This window comes from Neoarius graeffei, chromosome 5 (assembly GCF_027579695.1).
Source record: "Neoarius graeffei isolate fNeoGra1 chromosome 5, fNeoGra1.pri, whole genome shotgun sequence".
Taxonomy (NCBI): domain Eukaryota; kingdom Metazoa; phylum Chordata; class Actinopteri; order Siluriformes; family Ariidae; genus Neoarius; species Neoarius graeffei.
The window spans coordinates 76,819,160-76,845,127 of record NC_083573.1 but is presented as its reverse complement, the minus strand read 5'-3'; the positions used below and the strand labels follow the sequence as shown (position 1 = coordinate 76,845,127).

Below are 25,968 nucleotides of genomic sequence, written 5' to 3'. Positions count from 1 at the left end.
AGGGACGACATGGTAAGGTCCAGGTGTGTGTGTGTGTGTGCGCGCGCGTGCCAGCGCACAGGCTACACACTAGAGCGAGACGGAGTGTGGTTTTTTTAACAACTTTATTGGGCTACTTACAAAAAATTACATCAATTCTGAGAAAGGTGTGAGTGATGTAAAAGTGTTTATAAATGCAGTTTTTGCTCCTGAATGTTCTGTACATTTCCCAGTGAGTTTTTGCATTTCACTGGAAAACATCTTTACGAGCTGTGTGGCTCAACAAATGTATTGATCTGGGTTTTGTATTTTTAGTTTCTTTATTTAAACACAGCCACTACTGTTGTCCAGAGTCCACATCACCGAGTGTGTTTAGTTCTATTTATCGCATAGTTTGAGGCTGGAAGTTCAGGACAGAACTAGAGGAAAGTACTAGATTGTTTTGTTCACACTGAACTGTACTAAACCCTCAAAATTATAAAGTTAACACTGCTTTATTTTTTAAATGCAGTGAGGGAATAAAATACCCACAAAAATCATTTTTGCCGTGTCCAGCCTTATTCTTCCTGACCGGTCCACACACATACATTTGCATAAAGCAAGTATATTTGTCCACTCCCACGCCCCCAAAACATGAAAAGTATCCCTTTAAGGCACATTCAGCAGGGGCTTCAAAGTTTGGGAGAATAGCAGGGTACAAATAATTTACAGCAGGGTGCAAAATGGTAAAATGTCTGCCAGCGGCAGACATAATGCACGCAAAGCGTGCAGGGATATATATATATATATATATATATGAGAGAGAGAGAGAGAGAGAGAGAGAGAGAGAGAGAGAGAGAGAGAGATATGCAAGTACGAATTTTTCATGGGGTGGGATGGTTTGGAACAGGCTATCTAAAATTGGGATAACATTTACCCGGGACGGGTATTTGAGGCGGGTCGTCTAGCTTAAGCTTGATTAGCATTGTTACGCACGCTAGTGTTTCCCACAGAAATTTTGGAGACTATGGGGGCAGCCCATGGGGGAGGTGCGGGGGTTGTTTAAAATTGAGTGATATGTTAAATATTAAGTTATTACTGAAAACCTATTGATTAAAAAAAACAGACACTGAGAAATGATCCTATAAACAACTTTACCAATATAAAAGATTACCAGGACTACAAAAATGCAGAAAAATAGGCTTTACTTATCCAAATGCACCTGTTGGTTCAAAAGTTAAAGTGCACAGAACCTCACAGCACAACATGAAGTTACCTTAAAATATAATATAAATGCCTCAGCTTTCATGTAAGAAAAAAAACTATTAATACTAGTACTGTGTGCAGGCAGTCTCTCCTGAAGACTAAATTAAACAATAATTATAAACTAATAAAATAAAAGGCTCAGGCTTCATAGAAGAAAAAAAACAATTTGAACAGAATCTCACAGTATGATGCTGAAGCTGCCTAAACAATGGAAAATAAAATACCATTTTGGCAAAAACGTTGGCATCCATTACTTTCTTGTATTAAGTAAAAAAATATGTTGCCAGATACTGCTGACGTTTTACAGCCCAAAATATGTTCAAAACCCGCCAAAATGCACTTAAAACCGCCCAGATTGGGCGGGAAACCTCCCAATCTGGCAACACAGGTGGCAGTAATGGCTGCACTCGTGTCGAGGATGTAAACACAGTTGACGCGGCAACGGACATACATGACATAGTGGATGTAATTTACGTTCACAACTTTTTTTGCTGTCAGAAATATTTAATATTAAATTTTGTGACTCGACTGACAATAGCCAGCAGCATAACAAGCCATAGCCGGCGATTTGCCGCCGGTGACCGGCTACTTTTGAGACCGCTGATTCAGAACAGATTTTTTTTTTAAAATGTGCGATTAATCGCAAATCAACGACGGACAAGAATGCGATTAAATATTTTAATCGACCAACAGCCCTAATAGATACTGTATATAAACCAGCCTTTCTCAACCGGGGTGCCGTCAAAAAATTATATATTCTAACATTGAAATAAATAAAATGAATTAAAAGTCAAAAAAATGATAGTTACACTAATGCAGATCATCGCCACCTCATGCATCATCAAAATTTGTCTCACGGCCCCCTTTCCCATGTCACAACGTCACTGCCAGGGTCAGCGTACGGTCAGCGTGACTGCGTATATTTTATATGGGGGTGCCTTGAGAATTTGCATACTTCTGAAGGGTACCGTGACTGAAAAAAGGTTAAGAAACGCTGATATAAACTAGGAGGTTCTATAGCGGCTGTAGTTCATGATAACAGCCAGGTTAATCCTGCAGTGTCTGTGGTGTAAACCAAAGCAAGTCAATAAAAATAAAGCATCCGTCAATCAGTGATTGATAGAATTGTGTATTTAAACACTAGTTATACTGAAGTGCTTTGAGACGCTCATACTGCTGAATGCAGAAGCGTTCAAACACTTCGGAAATGCTTTCAGTGAGAATTCACTCGGTTTATAATTAATCACGAGAGGTTTCTTTTCCCTCCGGTAAAATTTGTTTCAAAACAACATTTTGCCAGTGTTACTTTGTTTATTATTCCTACAGTGAAAACACAGAACTCTGATTTTTTTTTTCCTCGCTCTTCTACCATGTGCAAAATTAGTAAATTGTGGTGAGTTTCATCCAACGACACTTCCTAGAGGAGGCACGCACCTTACCTGCAGGTAGAAATATTTCACCAAGCACGTGTCGATGCCGTACTTACAGTGGAGATTCTGCACGGAAGTGTAAATTGGCCTTTAGGCTCATAGCATTGAGTCATGCATGCTGTGTTAGTGAGCTGTGTTTGAGTTTGGTCATTTAAGATGACCATTACATGACAGGTAGCTATTTAGTAGACGCTCTTATCCAGAGCAATGTACAGCCTGGGGAGCAGTTTGGGGGTTACATGCCTTGCTCAAGGGCACTTCAGCCATTCATGCTGGTCCAGGGAATCAAACTGGCAACCTTTTGGTTGCAAAACTGCATCATTAACCACTAGGCCATGGCTTCCCCATCATAAGAGAAGTGGTTACACTTTAAACCCCCCCAAGTTGCACACCAAAAGTGTACAGCCGATCATCCAGAGATTGCGAGTTTGAATCCCGATGAAGCCACAAACATCTATGGCTGGGAGTCCAATAGATAGTTTTCACTGACGTCACAGCATTCCGGGGAACGCCCCCCAGCCGCCATCTTGGAGGGCAAACAAAACGGACCATCGCCACTACTGGCTGCATTATCTCGGACGAATTTATGAAGTTATATAGTCAGTTTTCTAAAATAAAGATCAATGTCGGCAAAATCAATCGGGAAGCTGCGCACATTTGCGCAGTCCTGCACACTGCTCGGGACTACAGAATAGACCTAAAATGTTTTTCAAAAATGACCCTTGCGCGAGTGAAGTGACAAGTGTCAAATAGAAACGTGACAAACGAGCGATATTAAGTGTACATTACAATGTAAATGTACACTCAGCGGTTCCAGTTAGGCATTCTCCAGGAGATTGTTCACATGATGTTTTGGCTTCCAAAAACAAACTTAAACACAATTGATTGTTTATTTAAACAACTTACCACTTATAAAATGATCAGAGCAGACTTTGCTGTGTTTGGAAGGCTGATAATCCTTGCGGTTGATTCTCGCAAGCCATAGATTTCTCCTTTGTATGCTGAGTTTCTTTGCTTGCTCGCCTTCATGCTCCCGTACAGTGGGAATTCCATAAAAGCTCCGCTTGACTTCATCATCTGACCTATTACGACAGCCGTGAATACAACAAGTTTGCACCATTGCTAGCTTTAAATAAATGTAAATAATATATAAATGAATGTAACTCGTGCGCTACAATGTGTGCTCAGTGACCCGTACGGTAAGCTTGCCCTCCAAGATGGCCGCCACCAGGGAATCCCCGACTCTGACACGTCATGTGAAAACTATCTATAGAGCAAAATGGACTCAGAGAGGGAGAGAGGGAGGGGTGGCCAATCACGGGCAGTTGTGAGCTCAACTAGCCAATCACGGGCAGTTATGAGCTCAACTACCCAATCATGGGCAGTTGTGAGCTCAAGCATGCAGAAACGGGTGAACAGCTGTCAGGACCTGCTCGACCAGAGTGGCTTTTGAATAAAATAAGATCTTTCACTTCTTTTTGTACCTCCTGTGATTGGTCATGATTTTGAGCTGGTCGTGACAAAGTGGGGGCTCGTCTGGGATATAATGTGATGTGATGAAACCTGTAGGGTAACCTTTCTTCTTCCTCATGCAGTGTACAAACAGGATCCTGGTGCCGAGTTGTTCCCAATAATACCCCTTTTCCACCAAATCAGTTCCAGGGCTGGTTCGGGGCCAGTGCTGGTGCTGGTTCACAACTCATTCAACTTGCGAGCCAGCTGAGAACCAGTTTGCTTTTCCATAGCTCGCGGTGCTAAGGGAAGCCACGTCATTAAAATCGCTGTATACGTCAGTTATGTCGCTACGTTTGCATAAACCTTGGCGCGAATATCGAAGCAAAAACAACATGGAAGAAGCAGCAGCAACAACAACAACAAGAACAATAATAATGGATGATTTCGCGTTTGTACAGCTGCTGCTTCTCGTCGCTTAAAAATGGCGCTCTTTCGTGGTCTTGTTACTGTTGTTGGTCTTAACAACTCCACCCCCCCCCGCTGACATAAGCAGTTCTTTCCTCTGGCCCAGCAGAGAGTTGGTGCTAGCCTGGAACCGGTTTTTCTGGCCCCAGAGCCAGTTCTTTGTCAGTGGAAACAGAAAACCCGGTTCCAAACTAAGCACTGGCCCCGAACCAGCCCTGGAACTGCTTTGGTGGAAAAGGGGCATAACAGGCCAGCCATACCTACTAGGCATAAAAACACACACACGCAGCCAAAAGAGGCAGGGTCATCACACAACACCTTCCTCAGAGCAGTATTTCGAAAACATTTGAAAGAGACGGTTATGGTATTGGCCGATGCACAAGGTGTCGGGGTGGTTTGTGCCGTCTCTGTAGAAAAGCTTCATCTATGGCTCCTTTCAAATCTTTTTATTTTTATTTATTTAGCCTTTATTTTTCCAGGAAGGTCCCATTGAGATACAATATCTCTTCTACCGGGGCGGCGCGGTGGTGTAGTGGTTAGTGCTGTCACCTCACAGCAAGAAGGTCCGGGTTCGAGCCCTGTGGCCAGCGAGGGCCTTTCTGTGCGGAGTTTGCATGTTCTCCCCGTGTCCGCGTGGGTTTCCTCCGGGTGCCCCCACAGTCCAAAGACATGCAGGTTAGGTTAACTGGTGACTCTGAATTGACCATAGGTGTGAATGTGAATGGTTGTCTGTGTCTATGTGTCAGCCCTGTGATGACCTGGCGACTTGTCCAGGGTGTACCCTGCCTTTCGCCCGTAGTCAGCTGGGATAGGCTCCAGCTTGCCTGCGACCCTGTAGAAGGATAAAGCAGCTAGAGATAATGAGATGAGATGAGATCTCTTCTACCAGGGAGTCCTGGCCAGGATAGGTGGCAAAAAGTTACAGCAAATACAAAGACCATAACAGAAGACGCACACTACAATAAAACATTCGGTTTAAAAGAACAAAGAATAAAGAAAAAAAAAAAAAGACATGGAGGAGGGTACAGTTAAGACGTGTTATGAAACCAGAGAAGCTCGGTTAGAAACAATGACATTGTTCTGTAATCGTTGCTTTTAAATACATTGAAAGACGGTCATAACTCAAGATTTAGTATGTTCTGAAGTTCATTCCAGGCATATGGTGCAAATGAGCTAAAGGCAGTTTTGCCCAGCACTGTTTGTGTTGTTGGGATGTTGAAGATTATTTCATTTGATGACCTTGGCTTGTGCTGCAAGCACAGGTTTGACGTGACAACAGATTACTGATATAGGGTGGCAATTTACCAATCAGTGCTTTAACTATGAAAATCAGAACATGACTTTTCCTTCTGAGCGAGCGACAGTGACGTCCATTGAACCATTTCATACAGTTTACAATGATCTTGCTTTTGCGTCTGTCACAAAACTTAAAGCAGCATGATACACTACATCCAACTTTTTCAAAAAAAGAAATATGAGCATGCATATATACATCACCATAATCGAAAATTGGTAGAAAGGTACTTTGGGCCAATCTCAACCTTCATTTTTTTTTCCTCTCCCGAAGCTAGTACTGAAAGCTTGAACTGGTCTTAAATCCAATTTATTTTGCTTATGTCGATAAATCATTTTCAATTAATTTACAAACGTTGTTTAACCCACAACACCATGATACAGTGCCACTACCACAGCACTTTGCCAAGACTTGTTCCATTTCATCGAATATCCAAATGTCCCTTGGATGAAAAGTTTTACTCAGCTTTTCCTCAAGATGCTCAACACACATCAGTCACAGTTACAAAACAACACGGCTCCAGTGTGTTACTGGAAAATGAAAGCCACAGCTGGTTCGTGTGTTCAGCGTATTTATCACATTCCAGCATCTTCATGCTCTTAAAGAACAACTTCACGTGCTTGGATTTGACCACATTTGTAATTAACAACATCTACAAAACGGAACTGAAACTTTAGGGTTTTAAATCATATTATAATAGTTTTCAAATTACAGTGAAAATCTCCAGATATTTGCATTTCAAGCACCAATTAGCTCACGTTTCAAATCTAATGCCAGCTCGTCCCTTGTGAGCAGATAAAGGGCATGAATGAACCCTTAGGATTCAGTTCTTTGAGGAAGGAGAAAAAAAAAGTACTAGATAACACTTCCAAGAAACTCTTGCTTTATTCATGCTGAGCTTCTGTCAAAACAAGCAATGAGAACACATTTGCACCATATGAGCGTTCCTGTACCAAGAGGCTTTTTACACCACAATGCAATGTGTCTCTACGATGGAACTGAGCAGCTCGAGACTAAGCTCTAGACTACAAATTTTCATGCAGACTTCAGAACAAGTACTGAGTCTTTGTTCTTGAGTTCTTAAACTTCTAAATGCCAAAAAAAAAAAATGTAAACGCAAGATTATTCTACAATAAAAAGAAAATACCGTGTCACAAAACGAACTGCGAGAGACTTGGGGACTGAGGAGACAAGTTGCTCAAGTTTAGGGATAGGAATGTTAACCCATTCTTGTCTAATGTAGGATTCTAGTTGCTCAACTGTCTTAGGTCTTTTTTGTTGTATCTTCCGTTTTATGATGCGCCAAATGTTTTCTATGGGTGAAAGATCTGGACTGCAGGCTGGCCAGTTCAGTACCCGGACCCTTCTTCTACGCAGCCATGATGCTGTAATTGATGCAGTATGTGGTTTGGCATTGTCATGTTGGAAAATGCAAGGTCTTCCCTGAAAGAGACGTCATCTGGATGGGAGCATATGTTGCTCTAGAACCTGGATATACCTTTCAGCATTGATGGTGTCTTTCCAGATATGTAAGCTGCCCATGCCACATGCACTAATGCAACCCCATACCATCAGAGATGCAGGCTTCTGAACTGAGCGCTGATAACAACTCGGGTCGTCCTTCTCCTCTTTAGTCCGAATGACATGGCGTCCCTGATCTCCATAAAGAACTTCAAATTTTGATTCATCTGACCACAGAACAGTTTTCCACTTTGCCACAGTCCATTTTAAATGAGCCTTGGCCCAGAGAAGACGTCTGCGCTTCTGGATCATGTTTAGATACGGCTTCTTCTTTGAACTATAGAGTTTTAGCTGGCAACGGCGGATGGCACGGTGAATTGTGTTCACAGATAATGTTCTCTGGAAATATTCCTGAGCCCATTTTGTGATTTCCAATACAGAAGCATGCCTGTATGTGATGCAGTGCCATCTAAGGGCCCGAAGATCACGGGCACCCAGTATGGTTTTCCGGCCTTGACCCTTACGCACAGAGATTCTTCCAGATTCTCTGAATCTTCTGATGATATTATGCACTGTAGATGATATGTTCAAACTCTTTGCAATTTTACACTGTCGAACTCCTTTCTGATATTGCTCCCACAATTTGTCGGCACAGAATTAGGGGGATTGGTGATCCTCTTCCCATCTTTACTTCTGAGAGTCGCTGCCACTCCAAGATGCTCTTTTTATACCCAGTCATGTTAATATGACCTATTGCCAATTGACCTACTGTAATGAGTTGCAATTTGATCCTCCAGCTGTTCCTTTTTTGTACCTTTAACTTTTCCAGCCTCTTATGGCCCTTTTCCACTACCCTTTTTCAGCTCACTTCAGCTTGCTTCAGCTCACTTCAGCCCGACACGGCTCGCGTTTCGACTATCTAAGAACAGCACGACTCAGCTCGCTTCAACCCTGCTCAGCCCCCAAAACTCGCACGGTTTTGGAGTGGGGCTGAAGCGAGCCAAACCGTGCCGAGTGAGGTTGGGGGCGTGAGCAGACACTCCCCTGTGCACTGATTGGTGAGGAGGAGTGTCCTCACACGCCCACACACGCCCCGCGAGCACGCTGGGATCTGTAAACACCGTAAACCCGGAAGAAGGAGAATTACAAGAATTATGAAGCCTTATGCGCCTCGCCTCATCTATAAGCTCTTGCCAGTATCTGTTGGCGTTGTCGGTGACAACAAGCCACAGCACCAAGACCAGCAACACTAACGACTCCATGTCCTCCATGTTTATTGTTTACTCTCCGGGTTGTGAGACTACCGCTTAAAAGGTCACTGATGTCACTGTTTGCGCCGCCTAACGACATCACGTGACGTCCACCCACTTTCGCTAACTCCACCCAATGTGTCCACCCACTTCCAGCCAGCACGGTTCAGCGCGGTTGTAGTCGAAATGCAACTCCAACAGCCCCACTCAGCTCGACTCAGCCCAACTCAGCACACCACGGCTCAGCCCAACTCAGCCGCGTTGGTAGTGGAAAAGCGGCATTATTGCCCCGTCCCAACTTTTTTGAGATGTGTTGCTGTCATGAAATTTCAAATGAGCCAATATTTGGTATGAAATTTCAAAATGTCTCACTTTCGACATTTGATATCTTGTCTATGTTCTATTGTGAATACAATATCAGTTTTTGAGATTTGTAAATTATTGCATTCCGTTTTTATTTACAATTTGTACTTTGTCCCAACTTTTTTGGAATCGGGGTTGTAAAAGACTGGTGTCGAAGTGACAGAGACAGGCCTGGAGAACTTTATACAGTGTTCGCATGAACATGAAAAAAAAAAACAGTCACGTCTTTGTGATGACTTTAATGAGAGATGGCCAGATTGCAGTAACTTGATTAATTAAACTGCTCTTTATTTGATAAATGCCTGATCATCTAATTTTAGCCACGAAAAGATAATTAATATTGTGTCTGATTCTGTCTGTGAAATGGTTATTTACACTTTGTGCACTTATCACTTTATTAGGAAAAAGGCATAAAAATGTTTAAAAAAAAAAGAACACAAAAATGAAAAGGTAATGCTTTAATATTTGCATAATTAATTTAAATAATTTTTGTGGACTTTTTCCCCCCAGATAAAGAACTTAATCCCAAATCTTATCCGCTGATCATGTGACCGGGGTGTTACAGTTTGAAATGTTCACAGTATGGTGACCTCGTCTAAAAAGATCACAGTACAACAGGATCAACCAACAATTTAAAAAAAATACACAAGCTGGTGCTGCAAATTAAAGGAGAATTATATTACGGTCTTTTTGCACATCCTGGTGTATTTTTTATACACACACACACACACACACACACACACACAGTACTGTGCAAAAGTCTGAGGCATGTGTAAAGAAATGCAGTAGAGCAAAAATGGCTTAAAAAATAATGAAATGTTTCAACATTTAAAAAAAAAAAAATGCTATAAAACAGCAGTAAGCCATAATAAATAAAACTAGAAAAGCACTCGGAGAGTGCAGACCTCCGCCAAGAATCCTTTAAAAAAATCCGAGATCCAGATTTACCGCCAAAATTTAATGGATTGTTACTTGTGCCCAGTCACACCTCTGGAAAAAATTTCAGAGCAATCCGTTCATAACTTTTTCCGTAATGTTGCTAACAGACAAACCAACCAACAAACAAACAAACCAACGCTACCAAAAACATAACCTCCTTGGCGGAGGTAACAAAGTCAATATATGGAGACGACCCTTTGCTTTAAAAAAAAAAAAAGTCGTCATCTCAGGTATAATGAGTGCAGTTTGATAATGAAATGAGCTGGAGGTTTTACTGAGCGTCTTACAGAACCAGCCCTGGTTCTTCTGGACACTTGGACTGTCACACTCGCTTCTTAATTTTGCGCCCAAACCCAGTAGCCTTCATTATATTTTCTTTTTTAATATGAAAAGTGTTCTCTTATGTAGTATGCTGCTCAGATACAAATTTTTTTTCTGTAATATTTAATTTTTTTGCTGGAAAACGAACGTTCAGAAGTCCAAAAAGTTTTTCTACTGACTCGATAATGTCGAAGTCATAAAATAGAAATCTATAACAAAGTTTGAAAGTATGAAAAAAAAAAAAAATAGGGTGCCTAAGACTTTTGCACAGTACTGTATATAAAGCAAAAAACAAACATTTAAAACTAGATGGCCTTTCGATTTCATAAAATCGATGAAATTTAGTTCCCTCTGAAATTTGGTCATTGTGATACATGTTTATTTCTGAAATATCACACAAAATATCAGGCCATTCTGTGGCCGGGAAGTTATTTAATTTGAAGGGATTCCCGAGCAGATAATGTGCATGAAATCGCTCGCTTTGCGCAGTCAAGTAGACAGAGGAAGTCCATGTGTGCAGGTTTACCTTTGACCGTGCACTGACAGTTCCATCATTCTGTCACTAAATGAACAGCTGGTCACACCGAGGTGCTCGCTGACCGCCGAATTTATTAGTTTGGTCCTGCGTTTCCTTTCCTTTGCAACATAACGTCTTTTCTTCTCGCTTTCCGTTACTGTAGTCGGTCTTCCACATTTCATTCGTACACTCACAGCCTCCATTTTTCTCTCCTATTTCAAATTTGTATCCCACAATGCCTTGAGTGAACAGGGAAAGCCCACCACGTGATGCATGATGTAGTATCTTGAATTGGGTCATGGTGAAGCAGGAAAAAATAGCGGAGAATTTAGGGCCACATGGTGCTAAATTCATTAATTGTTCTATTTAAAAAAAGAATAAGATGGGAAGTCTGTGATTCGAATTCAATAGCTTTCGGTCCCCTAAACAAAAATAATTGGGTGTAATAATTATTTTTTATGACCTACACTTGAAAAATCTGAAAGGCAGCCTACCTTTAACTGTTATTTTCTTAATTTTGAAAACAACTTAAAATCTCTTTCCCTGTCAGGATTGAACACATCATTACAAGCTGAAAGAAAGAGAGAGAGAGAGACTATGAGAACAGGCAACACATGGCAGTGTACAGTACAAAAATCTGTAGTCCTTTTGTTTAGTTCTAATCAGCTATGCCATATTCTTCTGTGCTTTTGATAGCCATTATGTTTCAGTGCTTTCAGACCAGACATTTCTCAGGACTTATTGAGAGGAACTACCCACTGGGGAGCGCCCCCGAGAACTACATACCTACAAGGGGTTTTTTTTTCCCTGCTTGCATTTGCACCGCCAGTAGGAACACTGAAGCTGGCTTGCTAGTGTAATGTTAGCAGGAAATGCTAGCGAAGATTTTATATCTTGCTTAGACATGTCAAAATCACCATTTCCTCCATCACATATATGCTCAATAAAACCTGGACTTCTCTGTTGGTTCATTTGTCCATTCCCCCCTTACATCACTCATGGTTCCTCTTGTGTTGGGAGAGTACCCTACTTTTTTAAGTAAGAGCTTAAAAAAAGTCCCTCAAAACAGCATTCTAAGAACTACAATCGTTCTCAGATTCTGCAGTGCAAACATCTTCCAACAGTTCTAAGAACTATGAAAAAGATCCTCAAGTCCAAAATCCCTTCGTGATAAAGTTCTAAACATGCTAGAACTGGCAGTAGAGATAACAGTGTAAGATGTTTACAACAGTAATCAAATATACCCCACACTGAGCAGCTCCGGTTGAAATGATGGATTCTCTGAGGTGACTGGTATCATACTATTTTAGATTAGATTAGATTAGATAGAACTTTATTGATCCCTTTGGGCGAGTTCCCTCAGGGAAATTAAAATTCCAGTAGCATCATTACAGGATAAACGGAGAATAGAAAATAGAGAAAACTTCTAGATAAATTAAGTATTTACAGATACAAAAAAAAATTATTATTATTATTGCACGATATTGCACATTTATATTGCACATTGTCCAGTATTGCTTTTTGTCAGGCTAGGCTACTGCTTCTTCCCGTCCTCCTGTTACCCTTCCTCCCACCCAGAGAGGAGTTATACAGTCTGACGGCATGAGGGACAAAGGAGTTTTTAATGGCCCTTTTCCACTACCCTTTTTCAGCTCACTTCAGCTCGCTTCAGCCCGACACGGCTCGCGTTTCGACTACCAAAAACCAGCACGACTCAGCTCGCTTCAGCCCTGCTTAGCCCCTAAAACTCGCACCGTTTTGGAGTGGGGCTGAAGCGAGCCAAAGCGAGCCGAGTGAGGTTGGGGGCGTGAGCAGACACTCCCCTGTGCACTGATTGGTGAGGAGGAGTGTCCTCACATGCCCACACACGCCCCGCGAGCGCGCTGGGATCTGTAAACACCGTAAACCCGGAAGAAGAAGAATTACGAATTACGAGAATTTCTGAAGCCTTATGCGCCTCGCCTCATCTATACACTCTTGCCAGTATCTGTTGGCGTTGTCGGTGACAACAAGCCACAGCACCAAGACCAGCAACACTAACGACTCCATGTCCTCCATGTTTATTGTTTACTATCCGGGTCGTGAGACTACCGCTTAAAAGATCACTGATGTCACTGTTTGCGCTGCTTAACGACATCACCTGACGTCCACCCACTTTCGCTAACTCCACCCAATGTGTCCACCCACTTCCAGCCAGCACGGTTCAGCGCGGTTGTAGTCGAAATGCAACTCCAACAGCCCCGCTCAGCTCGACTCAGCACGGCACGGCTCAGCCCGACTCAGCCGCGTTTGTAGTGGAAAAGCGGCATAAGTCTGTTCATCCTGCACTTGGGAAGGAGCATTCTCTCACTGAACAGGCTCCTCTGGTTGCGGATGACGGTGTGCAGAGGGTGACTGGCATCATCCATGATGTTCAGTAGTTTGTCCATAGTCCTCTTCTCTGCCACCGTCACCAGAGAGTCCAGCTTCATGCCGACCACGGAGCCGGCCCGCCTGATCAGTTTGTCCAGCCTGGATGTGTCCTTCTTGGATGTGCTGCCCCCCCCCAGCACACCACGGTGTAAAACAGGACACTGGCAACCACGGACAGATAGAACATCCACAGGAGTTTCCTGCAGATGTTAAAGGACCGCAGCCTCCTCAGGAAGTATAGCCTGCTCTGTACCTTCCTGTATAAGTGATTGGTGTTGCAAGTCCAGTCCAGCTTGCTGTCCAGCCACAGCCCGAGGCACGTGTAGGAATCCACAGCCTCCACCTCGACTCCCTCGATCAGAACTGGTCGTGACCTTGGTCTGGACCTCCCAAAGTCAATGACCAGCTCCTTGGTCTTCGAGGTGTTGAGCTGCAGATGGTTCCTGTTGCACCACACAGCAAAGTCCCTCACCAGGCTCCTATACTCCTCCTCTCTGTCGTCCCTGATACACCCTACTATGGCTGTGTCATCGGCGAACTTCTGAATGTGACACAGCTCCGAATTGTAGCAGAAGTCCGCGGTGTACAGGGTGAAGAGAAGAGGAGCAAAGAAGAAAAAAAATGTTCTGTGCCCCTGACGAATTATTTTGTCAGGGGCGCAGCCCTGAAGAAAAGAGTACTGTGCCAGTTACCGAAGAGAATCCATCATTTCAACCGGAGCCTCTCAGTGCATGGTATATTTGAGTTATATCCCTCATCAAAAACTTCCAAATTAAAAGTGTTAAGATTGAATCTCGGCAAAAACTCACCGGAGGCAGCCATGCTTGTTGTTTACACCGGCGCGACCTTCAACCTGCGCATGTGCAATGTACCATGCTATCGCCTGCCTCGCTAGGCATGATCATGATACGTAGATCTACACACAGAAATGCTTGCGGAGCCACAGCTGTGACTCAAGTCGGCCGTATAGCTTGAAATTGTGATGTCAGTTTATGGTATATCCAGGATACACCATGACTGACTCACAGCATATCCATTTTTATTTTGGATGTCACGAGATACATTGCTTAAATCATTGGTGGAACTATTTGTCATATGAGCCATCCTTGGCCAATCCCTGCACGGGAATTTTTTGATGGATATAATGGCTGATATTACAGCCAAAGGCTTTCAGTGCAGTCCAGGCATCAAAGAAATGAAGGTTGTTGTAGTATGATTTAAGGGACATCCCAAGAGATGGGGTTGTAATATATTTGGGGACTCGGAGTCACAGGACACAAAAGAGATAAGAACCACTGAAGTAAGGAACATGACTGGGTTGTAAAATAATAGTAATTTAAAAAAAAAAAAAGGAGACAAAACGTATTCCTCTGCATTTTTGGGAAAAAAAAAAGTCAGCAGTGAGGTAAAACATATGATTATACACACTGACTCAATGTCAAACCTTGACACTAACAACCGCCATATTTGACATTTTTAATGTCAAACAATGCTATGATATGGACAAAAAAAACTATACAATGATTTTATTACTGCATCTTGCTATAAGGTGTTTGCAACCTCTGTATTAAAAAGACCAACATCTTATAACACTTAAAACGTAGTAATATAAATCACAATATACCCTGCTGTGCAACTCGTACATTATACACGGGAAAAGTAAAGCTTATTGCTTTTCACCGGCTGTTTATACGAGGTGCTTACAGCTTAGTCGGTGGAGTAAAGTAGATCAAACCCTTGTTGCGTAACCTCTGTACCTTGCCATAATGCTTAAATAGTGGTAAATACATATTTCTTATATACTGCTCCTTTTTAGAAAAAAAATCAAACCCTAATCACGCTCGAAACATTTCCGTCAAGTGGAATGGAATGTGTTTTCTATGTAATGCACAACAGCAGAAGACAATATAAGCACTGCCTCTTTAAATTCTTGAAGCTACCCATCCCCCATCTCACTCAGTGTCCCCCCATGATCCTCTCTCTCTCTCCCTCTCTCTCCCCTCCCCCTCAATCCAAACATGTACCACAGAATCTCTCCATGACAGACCAAATCAAACAAATAAAGCTGTAATGCTGGAAATAAACCAGCGACGTGATGCGCTCTCCCATTTTATTTCTCTGGTGAACTCGGCTAAACGATAACCGTTTCAGCTCGTTTTGCGTCCTCAGAGTTCCTCCCCCTCCCCCCAGGTCCCCTCCACCATGTGGCCGAGCCTCTGGAAAAACAGTGCACGAACGTATACAAGCATCAAAGTGGGACTGGTTTTGCTGAGATTTGTGCTTCTTGACCTTGCGCATGCTCATTAACGCTCACTCCTTAATATATATATATACAAAATGCAAATTAGGAACAAGATGCCTGCACACCTATTCTACTATGGAATATAGGCACAATCATGGCCACCCCTTCTTTCCATCTCTCTCACACAGACGAACAAAATGGCTGGATATTTCCGATGCGGACTCTGTGCTGTAACTTGACTTAAGGATAAATGAGCCTCTGGCCTGTGTATAAACAGAGACCAACACAGATGATAGCAGCAAAGGCAGAATCGTAACCATGCTGGATGGCCAAGCAAAGAGGCCTCCTTTGTTTGCTGTAAGGGACTTGAGTTTAGAAGGCGCGCGGACACACACACACACACACACACCCCAACCCCCTTGCCTTTAGCCAGGGAGCCTTGGAATGCAGACAGCAAAGCCCATTACACAATGCAGGCAGCAGCCAAAACATCAAGTTTTATGAGCCCCTCACAGCAATGCAAAATCATTTGCAATTCCAGCATCAATGATCTGAAAACGAGCGAGGACACACCAGCGGGATCTGTCGTTATCGTCCCACCCCTTGCACTGCCACCGTGCTGTGTCTGACCTGCCTGACAATATTAGCAGCCCGCAAATCAACAATCAATCTGAACAACTAGAAAATGTCACAGGTGAATCGCATGCAAATAATATTTTATTAGAATGTACATTTTCTGAACATTTTCACTCAATTTTCATTTCACAACTTGAAAAGGAATGCTAGTTATTTTGGAGCTAGGTTAAAGAAAATTAGATGAAGCACGGTTCTCCAGAAAATCTGAAGTAGCCAGCTTAAAAAAAAAAAAAAGTAGTAGGCGGCTCAGGAATTTGTGGTGGCAAAGCCGCCATGGCACACCAAATGCACGCTAATGCTAGGGAGGTATGCCCTCCCACGAAAATTTTGAAATTTCCATGCCTTCTGGTGCATTCTCAACTAATAAATTACTCACCATTTCCCTGTAAAATACTTGCAAAATATGCATGAAATTTCCCTCCAGATGTGCATGTGCTTGGCTTTCTCAGTTACCCTTGTAGTACGCTGCCTGGCTCTGTAACATAACTACATGGTGTAATATAATTACAGATGCTACGGCATGGTCACGTGGTCCAGCTCAGCCAATCAGAGTGCGAGACTCGATCAACAAATATGGCATCACTTCCGGCGTAGCTTTTTGATGCTAAACCCAAATTAAAAACAAATTTCATGGTGAAATAATTGGATTTGCAGCAAATTATGGACAGCAGAGACGATATAAACCGCTTGAACATTGAAAGGCAAGTTTTTATTTTTCTCTGGGATCGAGTAGCTGGTGCAGACCGTCTGTGTAGGCGGAGAACCCTGGCGAAAAAAAATGTACTTTATTGTATTTAAAGTATATTCATATTTTCATTAGTATATTGAAAATGTACTTACACAAATTGTACTTTTTGTAAATATATAAAAAAGTATACTAACATCACGCTTTCACGCTAACACTTTTAACACACTTTAAAATAATTATACTATATTACACTTTATAGAAATATATTATACTAAAATATACTTTAAGTGAAAGTTGTGTAATTTCTAAAGTGTACTAATTTTTAAGGTACTTATAATACAAACAAAGTACTAATTAAGCACATATTAGTACATATAAAGTCATATACTTAAAGTATACAAAATATACTTTAAGTTGTTCCACTTTAGCACATAAAAGAACACTAGATACACTTCAAGTTGCACTTTTCTACAATTTAATTACAATTAAAATTATATTTAGTACAAAATTAGTTGTTCCAAAATAGCATGCCTCAAGTTAACTAATCATAAACACACTTGAAGTATATTGACGATTAGTGTGGCTTCAAGTACACAAAAGTATGCTAAATTTTAGTACACTTAGCACATTTATTTTTCACCAGGGAAAGCCGCCAATCACTGGCGCTTGTGGACATCTCTGATTAAGGTATGCAATGGGACATAAATTGCCAAAGCACCAGTCAAAAGTCTGATACACTTATTACTATGAATGAGTAAATGTGCCCAAAATTCTGAGAGAGAGAGACAGAGTCAAAAGTTTGGACACACCTAATTCAATGGTTTCTCAATTCATGTCTTAAAGGCAGACTGGCTTTCAGATTTTTCAGGTTTAGGTCATAAAAAGAATTTTCCCCGACACCCAATTATTTTTGTTTAGTGGACCGAAAGCTACCGAATTCGAATCACAGACTTCCAATTTTATTAGTTTTTTTTAATAGAACAATTAATGAATTTAGGGCCATGTGGCCCTAAATTCTCGGCTATTATTTCTTGCTTCACCATGACGCAATATAAGCGACTACGTCATGCATCACGTGGTGGACTTTCCCCGTTCACGCAAGGGATTGTGGGATATAAATGTGAAACGGGAAAGGAAAACGGAGGACGCAAATGAAACGTGGAAGACCGACTACAGTAACAGAAAGCTAGAAGAGATGTTATGTTGCGAAGGAAAGGAAACGCAGGACCAAACTAATAAATATTGGCGGTCAGCCAGCACCTCGGTGTGATCAGCTGTTCGTTTAGCAACAGAATGATGTAACTGTCAGTGCACGGTCAAGGTAAACCTGTAGATGGCAGTAATACAACACTGTGGATGCCAGCTCCCATAAAACCTGAAAGAAGAAGAAAACGACGATGCCAAAAAGGTAAACCTGCGCATGCACGCTCGGACTTCCTCTGTCTGCTTGACTGTGCAAAGCGAGTGATTTCATGCACGTTATTTGCTCGGGAATCCCCTTGAATTCAATAACTTTCCAGCCACAGAATGGCCTGATATTTTGTGAGATATTACAGAAATAAGCATATATCACAATGACCAAATTTCAGAGAGAACTAAATTTCACCGGTTTTATGAAATCAAAAGGTAGTCTACTTTTAAAGTGATGTCGTTTCTCTTTACTTAGTTGAGCAGTTCTTGACATAATATGGATTACTACTGGTGTGGAATAGGGCTATTTACTGTATTATTATTATTTACTGTTCAATCTAAAACACATTAAGAAGGCAAGAAATTGCACTAATTAACTTAACGAGGCACAAGTGTTAATTGAAAAGCATTCCAGGTGACTATCTCAAGAAGCTGGTTAAGATAATGCCAACAGTGTGGAAAGTGTCATAAAGGTGGCTATATTGAAGAATCTAAAATAGGAAACATATTGGTTTTAACACTTTTTTGTTTACCACATAATTCCATAACTTTGAGGTCTTCAGTATTGTTCTACAATGTAGCAAACAATCAAAATACAGAAAAACCTATGAATGAGTATGGGTGTCCAACCTATTGGCTGGTCTTAAACTAATATATAAAATTGATATACACACACATTGTTATTAGAAGCTGACTGATTTATGATCTATACTCAGAAATACTCCTGCTCAGCCACATCTGTGATCCATATCACATTCTACAGATTGACCATTTCAGCTTATGTTGACTGATAAAGTGTCAGTAAATGAGGCAATACTGCATGATATTTTCCCCCCTGCAGTTTTCACCTTTGCACAACTCAGAATTACTTCACTCAAGCACTTAGAAAGTCCTTGAAAAAAAATAAACTGCACATCATAACTCTCCAGTGCGAAGACTTTGCTCCTCCTGGAAATTACTTTCAAGTTGAAAAGGTCTTCGGTTGAACCAAAGTATCTTTTCCCAACTATACCACACTTTCAGTAAAAAAATACTTTAAACTTGACATTTCCCTCACTGTGCCTTTCTTTATTTATTTTTTAAAAATATAGAATTATAATATATATATATATATATAAAATATATATATATATATATATATATATATATGGCTTTCTATCCAAAGGTCGTCTCCTTCAAGATCACAAGTGCACCACACTGGCTTACAAAACAAAGAATAGCCAACTAATACGGGATATTCCCAAGGGTCAGTGCATGCGGACTAATCAGTGCGTTTGATTTAGGGGAGCAGATAGCGTGCAAACAAACCCAAACTCTATTACGCAATAACCACTCACAATATCTGTTGGACCGTATGGTCAGAACACAAAGCTCAGACCAAAACCTAAACAGGCTCTCCATTAGCAGGAGCTGTGTTTCTCAGATAATACTGAGACATAAATCTCTATATATAATCCATCCAGTACATACTATTTTGATACATTATTCAGCACTGCAGCTTGAAATAGCTATTATCAGCTATCACTACTAAAAGGAATAGTTCGTTATGCGTACTTAAGCAGACGTAGGAAATAAGACTGGACTTTTCTTTCTTGGGAAAAAAAAGGCTAGTTAAGATATTTCTGTAAGAATGCACAGAATAAACAGCAACAAAGCAAAGGGCAAATCACCACCACCACGCACGCACAGAGTGGTCCAAACAAGAGAGAAACTGCATAACAAAAGCAGTCTGCACTTTAAGAGGCAAATGTACATTTTACAAATCACACTACTCCAGTGGACATTCAGTAAAGATAAATGATCATGCAGACCCATTTTACTTTCACATGCACCACTAATTTTACTCATGCATACAAGAGCAACTCGGATTTCAAGATAAATAGTACAAAGTGGATGATCAGATTGTTTATGGGAAGAAATAAAAGAAGTCAGAAAGGCAACAGTTAAGGGGGGGAGAAAAAAAAGCAGCACAAGCCCACATGGTCAGTAATAGGAAGCACGATTTATTAACCTAATCTCTTTCACACACAGAGTTGAACCCTAACCATACAGGCTCATTTACTTTATCACACTCTGCAGAGACCAGATTGAGCAACTCATTGATCCGCTCTGTGTCACGCCTAATCAAGCTCATAACGTTTTTATGAACTGACAGCGACATAAGGGGTTTATAGCATTCTAAACTTGGTCCACATTCATTCAAAGCCATGCACCATGCACCATGGCCCACAGAGAAAAAGACTTGAGATGCATGAAGCATGAAATGAAATTTGTATAAATAATAAAATATCATTGATGTGCATTCATGTGTGCAAAGAGATCAAGTAAGATATGAGACATAATAATAATGATAATAATAATAATACCTTACCTGCACCAAAAGTTCCCAAAAGAAGTGCAAAAGTCAGCCAGGAAGCGATCATATTCCTCTTATTGAAAAAGCAGCGCAGCGGATTTTGCCCTTTTTAATCTCCGCTCCGTTCGGAACATTTAAACACGGACACGAGGGGGGAAACACACACATGCGGGCGCGCGGGCGGCCTGCCTGCCTGCACAGCGTGCACAGTTCGGAAGTGCGCGAGCCCAATGTAACAGCAGCGCACGAGCTCGCGGTGAACTTCACAAGACGGACACATCCATAAGGAGCGCACGCGCGCACATCCGGATAAACAAAAAAGCAGCGTCCCGGAACAACACAACGCGATTCTACAGCGAGGAGAAGAGAAACAGAGAGAAGCGACGCGCTCCGAACCCTCTCCGCTCGGTCACTCGGTCTGTTTCTGCCCCGTGCTGACGGACACGGTCCCGGACTGACATGCGGACAAACTGAACTGAGTCCAAAATGGCTTCTGTTGCGGGGAGAGCGGAGCGGCGCCGAGCCAGCGGGAAAGACCCGGATGTTCCAATACAAAGTAGAGAGAGAGAGAGAGAGAGAGAGAGCCTGCAGGGATATGAAAAGGACTCGTGAAGCTCTAAAGCGCACGGTTCGATATATGGATTATATAGGATGCCTTTGCGTGTTAATGCAAAGCCTGTTAAACATCCTGCATTACATTACATTACATTATCCAGAGTGAATGGTTGTTTGTCAGCCCTGGCGACTTGTCCAGGGTGCTCATAGTCAGCTGGGATAGACTCCAGCTTGCCTGCGACCCTGTAGAACAGGATAAGCGGCTACAGATAATGGATGGATACTACTATGACTGTGGGAGGAAACCCATACCGACACAACTCCACACAGAAAGGTTCTCCATCAGCCACTGGGCTCAAACCCAGAACCTTCTTGCTGTTAGCTCAGTTTACTGTCAGTGTGGTACATCATGATCGCTCTAGTAGAGAGAGAGAGAGCCTGCAGGGATATGAAAAGGACTCGTGAAGCTCTAAAGCGCACGATTCGATATATGGATTATATAGGATGCCTTTGCGTGTTAATGCAAAGCCTGTTAAACATCCTGCATTACATTACATTACATTACATTATCCAGAGTGAATGGTTGTTTGTCAGCCCTGGCGACTTGTCCAGGGTGCTCATAGTCAGCTGGGATAGACTCCAGCTTGCCTGCGACCCTGTAGAACAGGATAAGCGGCTATAGATAATGGATGGATACTACTATGACTGTGGGAGGAAACCCATGCCGACACAACTCCACACAGAAAGGTTCTCCGTCAGCCACTGGGCTCGAACCCAGAACCTTCTTGCTGTGAGCTCAGTTTCCTGTCAGTGTGGTACGTCATCATCTCTCTAGTAGAGAGAGAAACAGACTGCAGGGATATGAAAAGGACTCGTGAAGCTCTAAAGCGCACGGTTCGATATATGGATTATATAGGATGCCTTTGCGTGTTAATGCAAAGCCTGTTAAACATCCTGCATTACATTACATTACATTACATTATCCAGAGTGAATGGTTGTTTGTCAGCCCTGGCGACTTGTCCAGGGTGCTCATAATCAGCTGGGATAGACTCCAGCTTGCCTGCGACCCTGTAGAACAGGATAAGCGGCTGTAGATAATGGATGGATACTACTATGACTGTGGGAGGAAACCCATACCGACACAACTCCACACAGAAAGGTTCTCCATCAGCCACTGGGCTCGAACCCAGAACCTTCTTGCTGTTAGCTCAGTTTACTATCAGTGTGGTACGTCATCATCTCTCTAGTAGAGCGAGAAACAGACTGCATGGATATTAAAAGGACTCGTGAAGCTCTAAAGCGCACGATTCGATATATGGATTATATAGGATGCCTTTGCGTGTTAATGCAAAGCCTGTTAAACATCCTGCATTACATTACATTACATTATCCAGAGTGAATGGTTGTTTGTCAGCCCTGGCGACTTGTCCAGGGTGCTCATAGTCAGCTGGGATAGACTCCAGCTTGCCTGCGACCCTGTAGAACAGGATAAGCGGCTATAGATAATGGATGGATACTACTATGACTGTGGGAGGAAACCCATGCCGACACAACTCCACAGAGAAAGGTTCTCCGTCAGCCACTGGGCTCGAACCCAGAACCTTCTTGCTGTGAGCTCAGCTTACTGTCAGTGTGGTACATCATGATCGCTCTAGTAGAGAGAGAGAGAGCCTGCAGGGATATGAAAAGGACTCGTGAAGCTCTAAAGCGCACGATTCGATATATGGATTATATAGGATGCCTTTGCGTGTTAATGCAAAGCCTGTTAAACATCCTGCGTTACATTACATTACATTATCCAGAGTGAATGGTTGTTTGTCAGCCCTGGCGACTTGTCCAGGGCGCTCATAGTCAGCTGGGATAGACTCCAGCTTGCCTGCGACCCTGTAGAACAGGATAAGCGGCTATAGATAATGGATGGATACTACTATGACTGTGGGAGGAAACCCATACCGACACAACTCCACACAGAAAGGTTCTCCGTCAGCCACTGGGCTCGAACCCAGAACCTTCTTGCTGTGAGCTCAGCTTACTGTCAGTGTGGTACATCATCAACTCTCTAGTAGAGAGAGAGACAGACTGCAGGGATATGAAAAGGACTCGTGAAGCTCTAAAGCGCACGGTTCGATATATGGATTATATAGGATGCCTTTGCGTGTTAATGCAAAGCCTGTTAAACATCCTGCGTTACATTACATTACATTATCCAGAGTGAATGGTTGTTTGTCAGCCCTGGCGACTTGTCCAGGGTGCTCATAGTCAGCTGGGATAGACTCCAGCTTGCCTGCGACCCTGTAGAACAGGATAAGCGGCTATAGATAATGGATGGATACTACTATGACTGTGGGAGGAAACCCATGCCGACACAACTCCACACAGAAAGGTTCTCCGTCAGCCACTGGGCTCGAACCCAGAACCTTCTTGCTGTGAGCTCAGTTTCCTGTCAGTGTGGTACGTCATCATCTCTCTAGTAGAGAGAGAAACAGACTGCAGGGATATGAAAAGGACTCGTGAAGCTCTAAAGCGCACGATTCGATATATGGATTATATAGGATGCCTTTGCGTGTTAATGCAAAGCCTGTTAAACATCCTGCATTACATTACATTACATTACATTATCCAGAGTGAATGGTTGTTTGTCAGCCCTGGCGACTTGTCCAGGGTGCTCATAATCAGCTGGGATAGACTCCAGCTTGCCTGCGACCCTGTAGAACAGGATAAGCGGCTGTAGATAATGGATGGATACTACTATGACTGTGGGAGGAAACCCATACCGACACAACTCCACACAGAAAGGTTCTCCATCAGCCACTGGGCTCGAACCCAGAACCTTCTTGCTGTTAGCTCAGTTTACTATCAGTGTGGTACGTCATCATCTCTCTAGTAGAGCGAGAAACAGACTGCATGGATATTAAAAGGACTCGTGAAGCTCTAAAGCGCACGGTTCGATATATGGATTATATAGGATGCCTTTGCGTGTTAATGCAAAGCCTGTTAAACATCCTGCGTTACATTACATTATATTATCCAGAGTGAATGGTTGTTTGTCAGCCCTGGCGACTTGTCCAGGGCGCTCATAGTCAGCTGGGATAGACTCCAGCTTGCCTGCGACCCTGTAGAACAGGATAAGCGGCTATAGATAATGGATGGATACTACTATGACTGTGGGAGGAAACCCATACCGACACAACTCCACACAGAAAGGTTCTCCGTCAGCCACTGGGCTCGAACCCAGAACCTTCTCGCTGTTAGCTCAGCTTACTGTCAGTGTGGTACATCATCATCTCTCTAGTACAGAGAGAGACAGACTGCAGGGATATGAAAAGGACTCGTGAAGCTCTAAAGCGCACGGTTCGATATATGGATTATATAGGATGCCTTTGCGTGTTAATGCAAAGCCTGTTAAACATCCTGCGTTACATTACATTACATTATCCAGAGTGAATGGTTGTTTGTCAGCCCTGGCGACTTGTCCAGGGTGCTCATAGTCAGCTGGGATAGACTCCAGCTTGCCTGCGACCCTGTAGAACAGGATAAGCGGCTATAGATAATGGATGGATACTACTATGACTGTGGGAGGAAACCCATACCGACACAACTCCACACAGAAAGGTTCTCCATCAGCCACTGGGCTCAAACCCAGAACCTTCTTGCTGTTAGCTCAGTTTACTGTCAGTGTGGTACATCATGATCGCTCTAGTAGAGAGAGAGAGAGCCTGCAGGGATATGAAAAGGACTCGTGAAGCTCTAAAGCGCACGATTCGATATATGGATTATATAGGATGCCTTTGCGTGTTAATGCAAAGCCTGTTAAACATCCTGCATTACATTACATTACATTACATTATCCAGAGTGAATGGTTGTTTGTCAGCCCTGGCGACTTGTCCAGGGTGCTCATAGTCAGCTGGGATAGACTCCAGCTTGCCTGCGACCCTGTAGAACAGGATAAGCGGCTATAGATAATGGATGGATACTACTATGACTGTGGGAGGAAACCCATGCCGACACAACTCCACACAGAAAGGTTCTCCGTCAGCCACTGGGCTCGAACCCAGAACCTTCTTGCTGTGAGCTCAGTTTCCTGTCAGTGTGGTACGTCATCATCTCTCTAGTAGAGAGAGAAACAGACTGCAGGGATATGAAAAGGACTCGTGAAGCTCTAAAGCGCACGGTTCGATATATGGATTATATAGGATGCCTTTGCGTGTTAATGCAAAGCCTGTTAAACATCCTGCATTACATTACATTACATTACATTATCCAGAGTGAATGGTTGTTTGTCAGCCCTGGCGACTTGTCCAGGGTGCTCATAATCAGCTGGGATAGACTCCAGCTTGCCTGCGACCCTGTAGAACAGGATAAGCGGCTGTAGATAATGGATGGATACTACTATGACTGTGGGAGGAAACCCATACCGACACAACTCCACACAGAAAGGTTCTCCATCAGCCACTGGGCTCGAACCCAGAACCTTCTTGCTGTTAGCTCAGTTTACTATCAGTGTGGTACGTCATCATCTCTCTAGTAGAGCGAGAAACAGACTGCATGGATATTAAAAGGACTCGTGAAGCTCTAAAGCGCACGATTCGATATATGGATTATATAGGATGCCTTTGCGTGTTAATGCAAAGCCTGTTAAACATCCTGCATTACATTACATTACATTATCCAGAGTGAATGGTTGTTTGTCAGCCCTGGCGACTTGTCCAGGGTGCTCATAGTCAGCTGGGATAGACTCCAGCTTGCCTGCGACCCTGTAGAACAGGATAAGCGGCTATAGATAATGGATGGATACTACTATGACTGTGGGAGGAAACCCATGCCGACACAACTCCACAGAGAAAGGTTCTCCGTCAGCCACTGGGCTCGAACCCAGAACCTTCTTGCTGTGAGCTCAGCTTACTGTCAGTGTGGTACATCATGATCGCTCTAGTAGAGAGAGAGAGAG

At 42.7% G+C, this 25,968-nt stretch overlaps 1 protein-coding gene across 1 annotated transcript in view; it reads right to left on the bottom strand.

Moving 5' to 3' along the window:
- Nucleotides 1-20,959, bottom strand: part of acvr2ba (activin A receptor type 2Ba) — a 221,612-nt gene extending 200,653 nt beyond the window's left edge. Inside the window, exon 1 of the mRNA XM_060922426.1 lies at nucleotides 20,479-20,959. Coding sequence (XP_060778409.1) covers nucleotides 20,479-20,530 — 52 coding nt within the window. The 5' untranslated portion in view covers nucleotides 20,531-20,959. The remainder of the gene's footprint in view (nucleotides 1-20,478) is intronic.
- Nucleotides 20,960-25,968: the final 5,009 nt, after the last annotated feature.